Source organism: Pseudopipra pipra, chromosome 17, assembly GCF_036250125.1.
Source record: "Pseudopipra pipra isolate bDixPip1 chromosome 17, bDixPip1.hap1, whole genome shotgun sequence".
In the NCBI taxonomy this organism is placed as follows: domain Eukaryota; kingdom Metazoa; phylum Chordata; class Aves; order Passeriformes; family Pipridae; genus Pseudopipra; species Pseudopipra pipra.
The window spans coordinates 3,708,299-3,723,670 of record NC_087565.1 but is presented as its reverse complement, the minus strand read 5'-3'; the positions used below and the strand labels follow the sequence as shown (position 1 = coordinate 3,723,670).

Below are 15,372 nucleotides of genomic sequence, written 5' to 3'. Positions count from 1 at the left end.
TCCTGGATTGTGTGGTGATGGAGACTCGGCTGCTTGCGTTTTTTCCTCCAGGTATCCAGGGAAGCAGCCTGCGATATTTGGGAAAAAGCAGACTCCTGCTTCCCAGGTATCCCACCAGCAGCGTTGGGAGCAGAGCTGTGCCATGGTCCTGCCTAGCAGATGCCTGAGGGGTGCCAGGGAGTGGAGGGCTGTGAGAAATCACAAGTGTCCACTCAGTCACTGCGTCTCTCTGGGCTGGTGAGGGCTGTTACCAGGGTAGGAGATGCTCCAGCAACCTCGCGGGAAGGCTCTCCCACCTCCCAGATTGTCCTCGGACAAGCCCTGTGTGTGCAGCACACAAAGGGCAGCGTACCTGGGGCGGGGGGGGGGGCAGCAGCGATGACTTCGTGGAGAAACCGCTCGGTGACAGTCAGCCGTGCCGCCGCAGGAATGGAAACCGAAACTCGGCGCTTTTGGGTTGGGTGTTTGTTTGTCTAAAATCGGCAAATCCTGGGTTTCGGTTCTCCCCCGCCCTAATGCTGTGGATGCGGTGACGCAGCTTTGCCTCCTCCCTGCTCCGGCGGTGGCTTCCTGCTCCCCGCGGCCAGCGATGGAGGGACAGCAGAGCCGGCTTCTGCCCGCGCTGCTCCGCGGCTTCTCGCGCCTTTGCATGTGTTGAGCAGGGCCGGAAGCTTTATGTAAAAGAGTGAGAACTGTTTGTTCCCACCTGTAAAACCAGAGTGAAGCCTCAGTGCCAAGGCTGCTCCACCTGGGTGAGCTGGGCACTGCCTGTCCTGGCTCGGGCACATGGGGAGGGTTGTTTCAGGTATTTTGCTTGTTTTTCACTGATCCTGCCTGAGCTGTCGCACAGACCCTTGTTGTGGTTTACAGTCAGGGCTGCAGAGGGGGACGATTTCTGCCCACAGGCAATACCAAGCAGGGACAGGCTGTATCTCTGTGGAACATCCTGGTACCAGGGCTGGGCCTCGCTTGGCTCCAGGAATGCATCCTCACAGGGGAAGGGATCGCTCCTTCCCAGCCAGGGATGGAGCCCTGGTGCTGCCCAAACTGTAACAGTTCTCATGTCAGCTGGGAAGCCCTTTCCTGGTCAGGAACACAGAGTGTGGGGGCTCCGTGGGGGTCAGTTCCTGCTGTGGGGCTGAGCCACCCAGTGCTCCCTGCTGACAGTACACGGAGCAGAGCGTGGCATTGTTTGGGTGGCTGTCCCACCACGGGTCCACCAGTGACCAGAGCATTGGTGCACGGACTGGGTGGGTTTGCCAGCCAGGAATGCCCCGTTCCCGCGGCAGCCCACTGTTCCAGTGGGATCTGTTCAGAGCCCACAGGCCTGGGCTGTCCCACTCCCCTCAGTGGTGGGAAAGCCCCTTGCCCTCAGGGCTCCACAGGGTGCTGCTGGATGGGAGCAGGGCAGGGGTTCTCCCTGAGGCCCCCAGTGGCTGGAAGGTCAAAAACATTGTTTTTCTTCCTCCTTCCATCTGTGTTGACAAACACACCAGAAACCAGTCCCTGTCCCTCCTTCCTCCCTGCTCTGCTGCCGCCAGCATGACCCACAGGCTGTGTTTCCTCCTCCCACTCGCTTTGAGGAAAAACTACTCTTTCTGTGCCTGAGGCTGGCTTTGTGTTGAGGTGGCACCACCAAGCACGACGTGCCCATCGCTTGACAGAGGGATTGAACAGCGGTGCTGTCAGCAGGGAGACTTTGCCTCTGGTGCCTGCTATCTTTACAGCCACCTGTAGCTGGAGGTGTGTTCGTTTTCCCTGGTTGTTTCCAGGGCTTGCAGCTGGCTTCTGGCATGAAGATAATTCCATTAGGTGGGAATGCTGGAGCACGACTGTAGCGCTGGGGCCAGCGCAACACCCGCTTCACGGGCCGGGGCTTTCTGAAGCCTCATGCCTAGGCTGGTGAGATGATGCTGCTGTGGTGGGTTCCTGGGGCTGGAGGTGGGTTACAGGGACTTCCTGGGGTTTTTGCTTGGGTGTGTGTGTTTTGAGGGGTTTGTCAGTTATGTGTGAGTACCACCTGCAAATTTGCAGCAGCACCAGAACACACAAGGGGAGGACGCTGCCTCGTGCTGGGATGAGGTGCTGAGCTGCTGTGGGGTGGGTTTGGTGAGGTGGCAGGGGGCAATGCTGGGGGGCTAAGGAACCTCCACAGCCTGGGTGCTGAGGATCCCCCACTCCTCAGCTGCTGAGGAGCCCCACACCTGGGTGCTGAGCATCAGGCGATGGTGCTTGTGCAGTGGCATGTGCCCACAACCCGGGGTGCGGGCTCTTGCCCCCGGCTGTGTGCTCTGCCCCACAAAACCGGATGCAAACGAGACTGTGCTGCTGCCGGGGGTGGATTTGGGGTTTGGGTTTGTTTTTGGCTCGAGGCTGATCTCTGCAGCGTGTGCACCGGGCCGGGCGGGGAAGCGAAAGGAAAACGAAAGTGATGAACAGAAAGGAAGGCAGCGCTCTGCCCCCACCGCCCTCCCTCCCGAGCACCATTAAAAGGCTGCCGGGGGGGCCGGGCTGGGCACTGGGGCTGCCGATCGATATTCGCTCATAACTCGCCGGTGCCGCTGCAACCTGCGCTGGACCGAGGCTGAACGCGGGGATCCCCGACCCTCCGCGGGTGAGCAGCGGCTCCGGGAGTGGCCCCTCTCTCCGGGAGAAAGGGGAGGTCATGACCCGGGTGAGATTCGGCCCCCGATGCGCGGAGATGAGCGAGTGGAGCGGGACGGGGATGGAAGGCTGGTACCCCCAGGAGCGCGCGTCCTGTTCGCTGCTGGATGCGGGTGATGCTATCCCGCCGGTGCCGGTACCGGCTCCTGCTTCCCTCGGTGCTGGTGCCCACACCCCCTGGTGCCCCTTCCCCCTGGTGCCCGGTGCCGGCTCCCCTCGCCCTGATGCCGATCCCTCTTGTCCGGTGCCGGCTCCCCCCGCCCGGTGGCGGTCCCGGTGGCGGGTCCCTCCAGTCCCGGTGCCGGCTCCTGCTCCCCCCGGTGCCGGTGCCGGTTCCCCCCGCCCGGTGCCGGTGCCGGCTCCTGCTCCCCGCGGTGCCGGCGGGCGGGGCGGGGCGGGGCCGCCGTGATGCAATTTCCGCGAAGTCCGGCCCCGGTTTGAATGCGGGGAGGCCCCAGAAACGAAACTGCCGGCGGCGACGAGTCCCCGGGTCCCCCTGAGCCCCCCACCCCGGCGGCGGCGGCGGCGGCGGCGGTGAGAGCGGCGGGGGAGGCTTCGAGCGTGGGGGAGCTCCGGGGATGGGGGGTCTGCGGAGCGCCCTGGGGGGCAGCAGGACCGAGGGTGCCCCCAGCAGCCCCGCAGCGAGCCGTGGGGTGCTGCAGGGCGTGCGGGATGCTGCAGGGCGTGCGGGGTGCGCATCCCGCTCAGCCCCCGCCTCGGCTCGCAGCGTCCCTGCCCGGGCTGGCGCGCCATGGGGAGAGGAGGGTCATGTCCAGGGTGCAGATCTTGGGGTGCAAAGCTCTGGATCGAGGATAGGGAGAACCCCAGGGGTGCACAGTGCCGCCTCCGGTGGGCGAACGCCGAAAGCTCCCCCCTCTGCTGCCGCCTCTGAGCTCGGAGCATCTGGGAGCTCCGCGTGAACTTCTTACAGTTGGATAAAGCAAATGCAGCATCTCGGGGTACCGGTATCTGGGGGCTCTGCACAAACTGGAGGGGTGCCCCGAGAACTTTGGAGGCTGTTTTTGCACTGGAGGGAGATACCGACGGGGTGCGGCTTCGGTGCAGCCAGGAGGGGGACTGTGGGCAATGGGGTGGCACCGGGCAGCATCCGCCAGGCAGCTCCTTTTCCACCGTTGCCAAACCCTCCCGGCCAGCCCGGCTGCACCAATCACCCGTGGGCTGCTGGGGATGCTGGGACGGTCTCGCACTGCTGCTCCGAATGCTTGTAGTTGAGGAAAAACTCCCCAGTGCTCAGCCGGGTCTGATAGCTGGGATGTGGGGCTGCAGCCCCTCAAGGCACGCGGTGCCCTGTCCCCATCCCCACAGAGGGCTGTCCCAGCACTCTGATTAACGTCCCTCGCTCTGATCGAGGGGCATTTGGCTTACTCCAGCCTAACGAGTTGCCTAATATCCTGTCAATAATTAACCAAGTGCTGATTCTGGTGAAGAACCGCCTTCCTCCTGGTGGGATGGGATGGGTGCGGACCGTCAGAACGCAGGGACACGATGAGCATTTCTCTGCCACGGCCGTGCTTCCACTCGCCATTACTGGAGAAATGTGATTATCTCTGGTCTCAGCGCTGCCCCGCGAGGCGCCTGCCGGGGACGATGCTCGGACACAGGGTGGCCCGGCCCTGACCCAAAGCATCTTCCTGAGTGCGGAGGAAATGCTGTCAGCGATGGTGTGGTTTGGTTTGCTTTGTGGCAAAGCTGGACCTGTGCTGGCAGTGGGGCTGTGTCGGTGCCCGGGAAGGGTCCGTGCGACTGGGAGAGAGGCAGATACTCACCCTGATGGGGCCATGAACCTCCATGACCTGGGGGTACAATAAACCAGCCTCTCTATCTGCCAGGGTGAGTTGTCACCCATCAGCGGGATGTGCGTGGCTTTAAACATTGGTCTAGGCTTTTCAGGACCAGTGTAAAGAAGGTTGTTTTCCTTAAAATATCCAAAAGTCAGCTTGTCAACCATGGTCTGTGGCTGGCTTGTAAATACTGCTCCCCATCAGCAAATGCCCTTTGTTGGGGCATTTGGATTTTGCCCCAAGACACCAGTTGACATCAGTTTTATTCTCGGTGGGAGAGCTGTCTTACAGCACACCTCCCTGAGCTTCCTCATGCCCTTAGTCTTCCCTCCACCCCAGCCTGGATTGCAAAAGTTCCCCTAGCTTTTTTCTTTTTTCCTTTTTTTTCTCTTCCTGGTATAAGACTGTAGAGAGAAAAAATGCTTTAATTTGAGGGCAGTGCTGGTGCTGTGCAGAGACTTTGAGCGGGGTTTGCACTTCCCCTTCCGCTTCCCTCCCACCTCCAGACCCAGAGCATGTTCTGGCAGTTTGCTCAAAGTCAAACGCTTTCTTAAAAAAATAAACAGCGAGGCAATTGACCCCTTTAAAGGTGGAATATTCCCTCTTAGTTTTTTACAGCTGGGATGCCCTGCCCGGGCATGAATTCTGGTAGCAGCCTGGCTGTCCTGCAAGATTTTTATGGGCAGTTCTTAAGCGTTTAACTGGGTTTGTCGGTGCTGTGGGACCGTGTCTCCTGTGGGCTCTGTGGCTGTGGACCTGCTGGGACCGGGAAGCTCGGCTCCCTCTCCCCGGAGCCATGTGCCACCGATCAGGTTTCATCCTCTCCTGTGTGTGTAACTGAGGTATTCTGGAGTTTTCACCAGTTTCAATGTTGCACAGATGTTGCACAAACCCTGAGCGTGAGTGCCTTTCCCAGAGGGCTCGTCTGAAGGAGGAGTCTTCCAGAGGAAGGAAGGTGAAACTGCTGTCGGAGGGATGCCAAGGTGTTCCCAAAGCTGCAGATGTCAGTTCTGATTCCACTGGGAATGCGCTGCCCCCACCAGCTTCAAAGGAGCTGAAAGGCTCTTGGAGGCTGTGACCTGGGTCCTGCTCTGGGCATTCCCAGTGTGGAGGTTTGGAAACAACCTGACCCCACCAGCCCCTTGCTGCCACCATCTCCCCCCGTGTCCCTCCTGCCCAAGCCAAATTCCCGGGACAAGCTGAGCCTGCAGCTGCAGGGCTCTCTGCCTCTGCCCTGGGGTCCCAGTTAGCTTCAGCTCATCACTCAGTTCCTGGGGAAAGCCGAGTGGGAATGCTCCCTCTTAGCAAACGGTCTCTCTGGGCTGGCACAGGAGGGAGCAGGTGCAGGGATTTTCCCTCCTGCAGCCCAGCACAGGGTCCTGCGGAGCTGCACTCGGAGCAAACTGTGTCTCCCCAAACCACTGCCCGGGTTCCCAGTGTCTGTAGGTTTTTCAGGAGCTCATGATACTGGAGCAATTTGACTGGAGCAGCTTCCAAGCAGCTCCAGAGGGTCTGCAGCCCCTACCAGTGCTGTGCTGCCTTTGCTGTCTTGCTGGGGATCAGCAGAGCATCCCTTGATGCCCTTGGGCAGGAGACACAGTGTCCCATGCCCTGTCCTGCCTTCATAGGTGCTCTCCTGAATTTTTATTTTTTCCCAAATTATTTCATTTCAGTGGAAAGCATTTTCTCTGCATCAGTCAGCAATCAGGCAGCACCAGAACCTCTGCTATGGCTCCAACCTTTCTTTTTTTGTGGTAGAACCAGAGCAAAGAAAGAGCTCCCGACCCCTGGGCTGCAGAAACAGTTTTAGTCCAATGGCCGTGACCTTGTTACAGGCAGAGGATGGGATATCCTGGCTCTCTGCTGGCCTCAGCCCATTCTGGGTCAGGGCTGCTCTTTTTCACTGCCAGCCTGCACTGAGTGCTGCAAGTAAAGGTTTGGAAGTGAAGGCACAGAGATGAGTCGGGGTGATTTAGCTCTGGGTGCAGAGCTGATGCCGTGGCACAGTGACCCAAATCAAGCCAGCGCTGCCGTGGGAGTCCACCACGGAATCCCACGGCTTTCCAAATCAGAAACCTGCAGCTCTGCCCAGTGCCAGGCTCGCTGCCAGGCCTTGAGAGATAAACTGGGCTGGTGTTTATCCACTGAGCACGTGTCCGACCTGATACACACAGAGAAGTAGGATTAGGTGGTTCCTTCCTGGCTCGGCAGCGGGTGGGTGCTGTGACACTGGGATGGGAGGTGAGGACCTCTTTGAGGGTGAGCTGGGAGGGTGGGTGATGCTCCTGCCACTTCCACCTTGGTGTTTGCTACCTGGAGCAGCAGCTGGAGCGGCAGCTTCAGCACGCCCTGCCTGCCTCCCCCAGCACCCCTTTAATCCCAGAGGAAGGAAAAGGATTCTTAACTAAAAGTGAAAAGTATTTCTGCAGAAGCAATGCAAGGTTTGCCCTCCTCCTCCATTGTCCACTGGACCTCAGCTGTAAATCTGTCTCATCCCCAGTATCACTGGAGAGCCGGTCCATGGTGGCTGCTGGTCAGGAGCCCTCGGCATGAGGCTGGTGGCTTTGCTTGGCAGCACACCCTGCCCACGGATGTGCCTGGGCATGTTTCCTTCACCCTGACCACGTGGCCCAGCCACCAAACCCTGCAGCATCATTCCCAGGGATGTTCCTGGCCTCTGGTTACCCAGGAAACTGATGGCAAATGCCGGAGCTGGTGGCCGGAGAGGGCAGTGAGTCGTCAGTTGCTTTCCTCACCGCCAGGGCTGAGCTCTCCCAGCCGGATGTTTACTGAGCTGCCAGCTGGAGAGATGCTGGCAGGTCCCTGTTCCTGCATGCCCATCTCCTGGCCTTGAGTGCTGCATCCCAGGAGCAAAGAGGGTGGTTCCTTCCTTAGTTAATTCCAATTAATCTTTTGTGCCACGAGGGCAGATGCGCTGAGGGGCTGGAGCTGGGTTCCTCCCACTTGTTCTGGGGCTGCCCAGCCAGCCCAGAGCAGAGAGCAGGAAAAAGAAAGAGAAAGTTGGCAGGAGGGAACCGAGGTGGGGGAGGCGCCGGCAGCAGGAAGAGGAAGTTGGATAATGTGGCTGTGGTCTGGGGGGAGCTCTGTGGCCACTGTGGGGGCCGGGGTGAGTCCTCTGGGGCAGCCTCCACTGCTTTGCCATGTTGGGTGGTAAATGCTGATGGTCTACGGGCTGTGGCACACGGGACCAGGCTGAGCCCTGCTGAGAGCCAGCACCACTCAGCAGCATGATCCCTGTGGGACACGGTCCCCTGGGACCCAGGGTGGTGGGGGAACAGAGCTGGGTGAGTGGGTGGGGGCAGACCCCAGGTGCTGGGGTGCCGAGTGTGAGAGTGTCTGGGCGGGGTTCCTGGCTGTGCTGTTGCCTCTGTGTGTGCCCAGCCAGAAACTGTCTGATATTTCCTGCTAAGTTGCTTGTTCCTTGTTCCTTTGTCAGGCTTCATGAGCTCGCATCAATGGCTGGCAGGTACATAGTGAGCTAGGACACATCCACTCGCTCCATGGCACCTCCTCTCCTTGGCATCACCTGGTAGGACCTTCCCGACATTCATTTTGCTCCGCTCAAGCCACCACCAAAGATGCCGACAGCCAATGGCCCAGGGGTGCCGCTGGGCAGCCTCCAGAAGCATCTGGAGCTGCTCCTGGTCTGCTCCAAGTGCAGCGTGAAGGAGAATGAGATCACCTACCACCCGCGGGAGGTGGAGCACAAGTGCATGTACGAGATCCTGCTGGCCCGCTGCCGCAGCCACCGGAGCACGGCCTGGAGGAAGGTGTCCCGGCGGCCCGGCTTCCCCAACCCGGCGCGCTATGCCGTCTGCAGGTACTACGTGATGGGGATGGGCTGCACCAGGCACAAGAACCAGTGCACCTTTGCCTGGAGCGTGGAGGAGGCCATGGTCTGGAACTTTGAGAGGGAACACCAGCTGGAGCGCCGCTGGCTGAAGGCGGCAGTGCTGCAGGCGCAGCTGGGGAGTCACCACCACACTGCCCCCCACCCCACTGCCAGCGCTGCCAGTGAGATCACCAGCGAGTTCGGGGGGCACTTCCAGGAGATCTGCAGGCGTTGTTTTTTCGGCTGCCCCCAGCGCATCTCAGTGGGTGGCCACAGGCGGCTCTGCGAGTCCCACCGCGCCTGGGACCCGCTCCTGGTGCACGTGGTGCTGGACAGCCAGAAGAAGCAGCAGTACACAGCCATCCGGCCCTGCCCCGAGTTCATCTCGACCCTCAGCTACTGCCGGTTCGTCTCCCGGGGCCAGCCCTGCAGGCACGGCCTGCACCGCTGCCAGTTTGCCCACAGCGACGTGGAGATGGCTGTCTGGGAGGCCGAGAGGGAGGAGGGCTTGCTGCGCTCCGACCTGCTGCCGCCCGTGGGCACCTGCAGCACCAACGGCGAGCCAGAGGCACCCACACCGGTGCACTTCTACTGCCGGATCTGCCTGGTGACCTTCAGCTCGCAGGAGAGCTTTGAGAACCACTGCTCCTCCGTTGAGCACGTGCAGATGCTCTCGGCCGACGGCTCTGTGCAGTGGGTGCACCGCGCGCCGCCGCTCGGGCTGACCAAGTTCTCGCTGTGCAGCAGGTAAGGCGTCCACCGGGGAAGAGGGCAGGGGCAGCAGGCAGCTGCCGGCTCCCTGAGGACCCCCATGCCACCGGACACGGGTGGCACCTGGGACACCTCTCTCCCGACAGAGCGGAGGTGTGTGAAATGGGGAATAGCTGCACCAAGGCTCATTCCAAAGAGGAGCTGCAGGAGTGGATCCAGAGGGTGAAGGTTGCTGACAAGAAAAAGAAGCAAGCCCTGAAGGACGGGCTCTTGTCCTACCAGGACCGGCTCATTGCCGAGTATCGGACGTGCTCCAACGAGGTGTTAATTGTGAGTGGCGGGCACAGGGTGGGAGCGCGTTGGTCCAGTGCAGGAATCTTCTGGTGTGAGAGCTTGGGAATGGAACCCACCGCTCACCTTCCTAATGGGGATGCAGAAAGGGATGTGCCATCCCCCTTCCTTCACCCCTTTTGAGATGGCAACCTGAGAGCCTGCTCGGGGTACCCGAACTGTGCCATAGGTCCTCCTGCTTCCCACTGGGACATGGAGCAGCGGTGGGTGAGGATGTACTGTTGGTCCCTCTTGGGAGGATATAGTGTAAAGCCCCGTGGAGGGCTCTGCAGTGTGTCTCTGGGACGCTGCCTTCAGTCCCTCTCATGCCTCCCACAGATGTCTGAGCATGTTGAGGGTGCCAGAGTTGTGTGTGAGCAGCCTCTGCAAGTGCAGCTGGAGGACAGGAGGATGAAATACCAGTGGAGGTTCAAGGTCCACGCTCAGGTAAGCCCAGCCCTGTGCAGGGGGAGGCTGTTCGCTGCTGGCAGTGCCTGCTGCTGGGTGCAGTCCTTGTCCTTTGGAGGGTTTTGTTTGGTTGGGGCTTTTTAAATTATTATTTCTGCAAGGGGCAGAAGGACAGGGCTTTGGGGATGTCGGAGTGAGGACATGTGTTGGGTATTCAGGAGCAGGTCAGGTGGTGCCTGCACCAGGGCTGTCTGTGAGGGGTGCAGCCACTGTGCCTCCCATCTTCTGCAGTGGAGCTGGGGTAGACTTGGCTCCTCTTAACACCTCCCAGGTATCATCACATTCAACTGCTTTTCTGCCCAGGATTTTGTGGGTGTTGTGGGCAGGAGCCTGTCCTCTCCAATGCAGGAGATTTCCCGTTTACAGCACACTGGCTCCATTGATATTAAACTGAAACCTGAGGTTCTCTGAGACTCAAAAATAATTGCTGTGGGATTGCATGAGGAATAAGCTATGGTGGGTCTGACATGGCATTTCTCTAGGAAGTGCTGCTGGAGCACTTCACCAGATGCTGGGCTCTTCCCGTGGGCTGCCCTCACTGTATCCCTGTCTTTTCCTCAATGGCAGATGTCTCTGCAGCACGTGGCCCTGCTGAAGAGGGAACCTGGAGTCAAATTCTACTTCTCGGGGAATGGCCTTTCCCAGGACCTCCAGTACCTCCGGGGGGAGCACGTGGCCATCGTGTCCTCCTCGCCCCGCACGGCGCTGGTGGAGGTCAGCATGGAGTGCTGCACACTGGGGGTCTTCGAGCAGTGGGTGGTCTTTGACTTCGGCAAACGCCCCGTCCTCATGCAGAAGATCAAGGTGAAGGTGGGCAGGAGGGAGACCCCCCAGCACGTCCCCAGCAGCAAGGAGAGCAGCCGACTCGTCAACTTTGAGCGATGGGATAGAGGTAACCGGATCATCGTTCCCAGCGTGCCAAGGACTGCCGAAGACATGGCTCTGCTGGCCAAGTACAAACCTCCTGCTCTTGCACTGGATTACCAAAGTGAGGGTGGTGCAGTGGTTCCCATCACCCGGCTCAACTATCGGGACAGGATGCACAGCTTCCTCTTCCGTGAGGAGGAAGCCGAGCAGGCTCTGATTGCCAAGTAAGTGCCAGGTGTGGATCCAGATGGTTCCTCCTTGATGAGGACCATGAGCCCATGGTTAACCCTTGGGGCCTTGCTTCTCCTGAGGTCTCTGTCCCTTCTGGGTTGAGTCCTGGGGTACTTTCCCAGAAAAATGGGAACCTGACAAGAAGGATGGCTTAGTGGGTGGTGATAGGAGGGGAAGAGCTGGGTCTCATCCTGTGGCTGTGGATTAGTGAGAAGCATGATTTCTGTCCCTCTGTGCCTGGGGGGCTGGCAGACCCTCTCTGGGTGTGGGTAGCAATCCCCCTTTCACTGGGGAGGGCTCATGAGCTGCTGGGTCTGTTCTCTGCTCTTCATTCGGGTGTTTCCTCCTTTCAGACTCAACCTGCGGGTCCTCATCTCCCTGACCCCCATGCTGCAGAGCCTCTCCATGGGGATGAAGTTTGCCGTCTCTGGGGAGCTGTTTGCTGAAGTGCCTACCCCGTACAACCTCTCGCCGGACACGGACGAGGGGTACCTGCTGAGCAGGTCCGTGCCCACCGCTTTCCTGGCACCTGACCCACCTATAGACAACCGGGTTTATGAAGTTATTGTGGAGCACAAAGCCACCACGGAGAAGACCATCTGGCTACAGATACCAAACAGATGCTGCTTGGAGCTGAACTTCAAGGCAAACGCCTCCCACAAGGTGGAGATCCAGTTCCAAATCGACCAGCTGCTGTTCCGGCAGTGGCACCAGGCTGTGGACCGCCTGTTGGATGAGAAGTTGGTCCTGCCAGATGTTGCCAGTTGCACCATCCCCTACTCTCTTGGGTCACCACAGAGAGGGAATAGCAAGCAGAAACAAGCCATCTCCTTCATCACAGGCCAGAAGACCACGAGCCGGCAGGTCCCACCTCTGCTCATCTATGGGCCTTTTGGTACAGGGAAGACGTTCACCTTGGCCATGGCCACCTTGGAGATCCTCAGGCAGCCCAACACACGGGTGCTGATCTGCACTCACACGAACAGGTTAGCAGGGAAGAGGCAACCAGAGTTTTGGGCAGTCTGGTCCATTGCTCTCCTTGGGGGATTGAGGGGGAGCCCAAGTGTATGAGCCAGAGCTGAGCTGCCCTTTTCTCAGTGTGCACTTCAATTGTTTGCTTAAATAGATTAGTTTTTACTGAATACATCTTAAACTGTTCTAGCAGTTCCTGCTAGGAGGAAGCCAGGCATGGGTGGAAGTCTTTGTGGAAGCGGCAACATAAAGTTATAGAATCCTAGAATGGTTTTGTTTGGAAGGGACCTTACAGCTCATCTTGTTCCAAACCCCCTGCCATGGGCAGGGACACCTTCCACTAGGCCACGTTGCTCCAAGCCCCATCCAACCTGATCTTGAACACTTAACATATTCCTGCCTCATTATAAAATGAGAATGGGGCTGGAGAGACAGTTCTTTCCAGCCTTTACTGTGTACTGCAACAAGTAGAAAGCCATTGCCTGACTGTGCTGGGATAATATTGTGCTCTAGTTGTCCTTGAAGACTATTTTGCTTTATGCACGTGCCAATTTACTGACTTTTCCAAGGAGAGTTTGGGGGAGAGGAAATGCAGATCTGGTCTGAATACCATTGAATCTGCCTTCAGAGAAACCAGGCCAAGACTGTTAAAATTAGAGCAGTTACACTGAAAAGAGTGTCCACATCTGATCCTGCAGGCTGATGCTGCCTCAGTTTTTAATGCATAATAGATGGTGACTGCTAATCTTAGCCTGTTCCAGGCTGGTTGCTTGCACGGAAACTTCTCCAGCAGATCTTGTCTCACCCAGGGATGGGGATGCTGTCAGAGGAGAGCTCCGTGTCACTTGGCCCTGGGCAGCAGCAGGGCCACAGATTTTGTTGGGCACATCACATTTTTCCATATAGGTGTTGAGAGATGCCATAGTCTTGAGTATCAACTCCTATTTTATACCATACTCTCGAAAGAGGCTGGGAATTGGTGGCTACACCAACACTGGCTTGTTTGTGTGGTCGTGAATGTCCGCTGTGACAAGAGTGGTGTCACCAGAGCAGGGGGAGAGTTTGGGTGCGTGGTGGGGAATGACCTGAGAGCACTTTGGGAGGACAGTCACAGAGTTTAGGAACAGCACCTACAATTCCTTGATGCTTTTCCCTTCTGTTCCCCTCCAGTGCTGCTGACATCTACATCCGGGAGTATTTCCACAACTACGTGATCAACGGGCACCCGTGGGCTGTTCCCCTGAGGATTATATCCACCGACCGGCCCGTCAACCTGACGGACCCCATCACCCAGATGTACTGCTGCCTCTCGCCAGACCAGCGCTCCTTCCGGCACCCCACGCAGCAGGAGATCGACAAGCACCACATCATTATCACCACCTCCATGTTATCCAAGAACTTGAAGGTTCCCCCAGGCTACTTCACTCACATCATGATCGACGAGGCTGCGCAGATGCTGGAGTGTGAAGCTTTGGTTCCGCTCTCCTTCGCCACCTTTGAGACCCGTATTGTCCTTGCCGGGGACCACATGCAGATAACCCCCAAGCTGTTCTGTGTTGGGGGTGGGCAGTCTGCTGATCACACCCTCCTGAACCGGCTCTTTCAGTTCTACCAGAGGGAGAGGCATGAAGTGGCCATGAAGAGCAGGATCATCTTCAACGAGAATTACCGTTCCACTGCAGGCATCATTGAGTTTGTCTCCAAGCACTTCTACATTGGCAATGGCAATGCTATCCAAGCCAGTGGGAACATCCCACCCCATCCCGAAATCTACCCGCTCGTGTTCTGCCACGTGTCTGGTGTGGCTGAAAGGGATATCTCCATGATTTCTTGGCACAACGCCTCCGAGATAATACAAGTGATTGAGAAAGTGAAGGAGATCTATCAGAGGTGGCCAGATGAGTGGGGTGTCCGGGATCTGAAGAAGATCTGTGTGGTCTCCCATGGAATGCAGGTGTGTGCTAGAAACCTGTGTTCCCCACCTGAGGGGGCTACACCTGCACTGATGACTAAACATTCCCTAATAAATGCTTTTTAATCTATTTATGATAAACCTGTCTCTTGTGCTAGTGAAAATAGGGAATCTGGGGTCTCACATGCCATCAGTGGTTTTTTTGAGGCAATGTCCATTTAGGCAGCGTGTCCTGGGTAGTCGGAGCAGAGATGCCTCATGGTGGGATGGCTCAGTTGAACACTGCTTTCAGCATCTTCTAGGCAGGTTAACAACAAGGCAGTGGGAGCCCTGCCTGAAGTCAGCCCAGGACGTGTGGCTGCTGCCAAGTAACTTGAGGAACCTGCAGCTGGGCAGGGTGAGGGACCTCGGTGTTGGATGGGAGGTGTTTCTGAGCTGAGTTCAGTTGTGCCTCTTTCTTTCTTATCAGGTTTCTGCAACAAGACAAGAGCTGAGGAAAAAGCAGCTACAAGATGTGGTGGTGGAAAACTACGAAAACTTGCCAGGTGTGTGTCTTGTGCTTGGCCGCGTTTTGGGGTCTTCTGCGTGCTAGTCATGGACAACTTTTGCAGTCATGTTGGTGAACGGGAGAGTCCATAGCAACTACAGCCACTGTGTAACAGGCTGGGGGAAGAGGCAGTGGGGTGTTAGCAGAGGAGTTTTCAACATATTTGCATTTCCCTCCCTGCTAAAATGCAAAATATTGCCTGTCACAGTGGAAAAATACCTCTCTGGGAGGTGCTGCCAGGCAGAGCTCCCCTGCCCTCCCCATGTCTTTGCCACTGCCACAGCCCACGTTAACACTGATTAGGACGGAGTGTCTGGAAATCTTTTGGCTGATTTCCATCCCCTTCTGGTTGGCAATTCTTTGATTTCATCTTTTCCTTAGTGAATAAGATTTCACACTGAACTAAATCTGCACCCAACTGTCAACTCATTTCAAATATATGGATTTTACTTTGTAGGAGGGTGAAAATTCTGTAAGTGCCACCCCAGAGACTTGGGCATGTGTGAATCATGTGAAGCCCTGAGTACCAGTGGGGGAGGCAAGTGATAGAAGGGAATTGAAACCAGGATGGCCTGTGGGTACCAATCACAGAGCAGCTCACTAGAGGAGGAATCTGCTGCTCTGGATGACGAGGGAGGGATAGGGCTGGTTTTGTCCTCAAGGACTTAGTTTATGACTCATCTATGTTTTTATTATTATTATTATCTTTTTTTTTAATGTGCAGCTGAGACTCCTTGTGGTAAGAATAACTGACCCTGAGGGGTGTTTCTGAGCCCCACACCCTTTTTTTGCAGTGTCTTCCCAGCTCTGATGTCACCAGGGTGCCTCTTTTTGGTTGTTATTTTTGTGTGATCAGCAGAGCTCTTCTCGAGGGGAGAGGCGTCCTTGCGAATGGTCACTGCTCTTGTTCCTGCAAGACCCTCAGTCCCTCAGGGAATTTGGGATTCACAGCAAACCCGTGTTTGCAAGGAGCAGCTGGCAGGGCTGCTGGTGGCACTGAGCACACAGGGCTACT

General features: G+C 57.4%; 1 protein-coding gene across 3 annotated transcripts in view; it reads left to right on the top strand.

Moving 5' to 3' along the window:
• Positions 1 to 15,372, top strand: part of HELZ2 (helicase with zinc finger 2) — a 30,490-nt gene that overhangs the window by 1,582 nt on the left and 13,536 nt on the right. The window contains exons 1-8 of one of the 3 annotated variants that reach the window (XM_064673892.1): positions 2,522 to 2,614; positions 7,924 to 9,066; positions 9,177 to 9,360; positions 9,700 to 9,807; positions 10,396 to 10,919; positions 11,280 to 11,912; positions 13,069 to 13,852; positions 14,280 to 14,355. In XM_064673892.1, the coding sequence (XP_064529962.1) occupies positions 8,066 to 9,066; positions 9,177 to 9,360; positions 9,700 to 9,807; positions 10,396 to 10,919; positions 11,280 to 11,912; positions 13,069 to 13,852; positions 14,280 to 14,355 (3,310 nt within the window). In that variant the 5' untranslated portion in view covers positions 2,522 to 2,614; positions 7,924 to 8,065. Of the gene's footprint in view, positions 1 to 2,521; positions 2,615 to 3,058; positions 3,199 to 7,923; positions 9,067 to 9,176; positions 9,361 to 9,699; positions 9,808 to 10,395; positions 10,920 to 11,279; positions 11,913 to 13,068; positions 13,853 to 14,279; positions 14,356 to 15,372 lie in introns of those variants that run through there. The other 2 variants (XM_064673890.1, XM_064673891.1) reach the window with 2 other exon arrangements.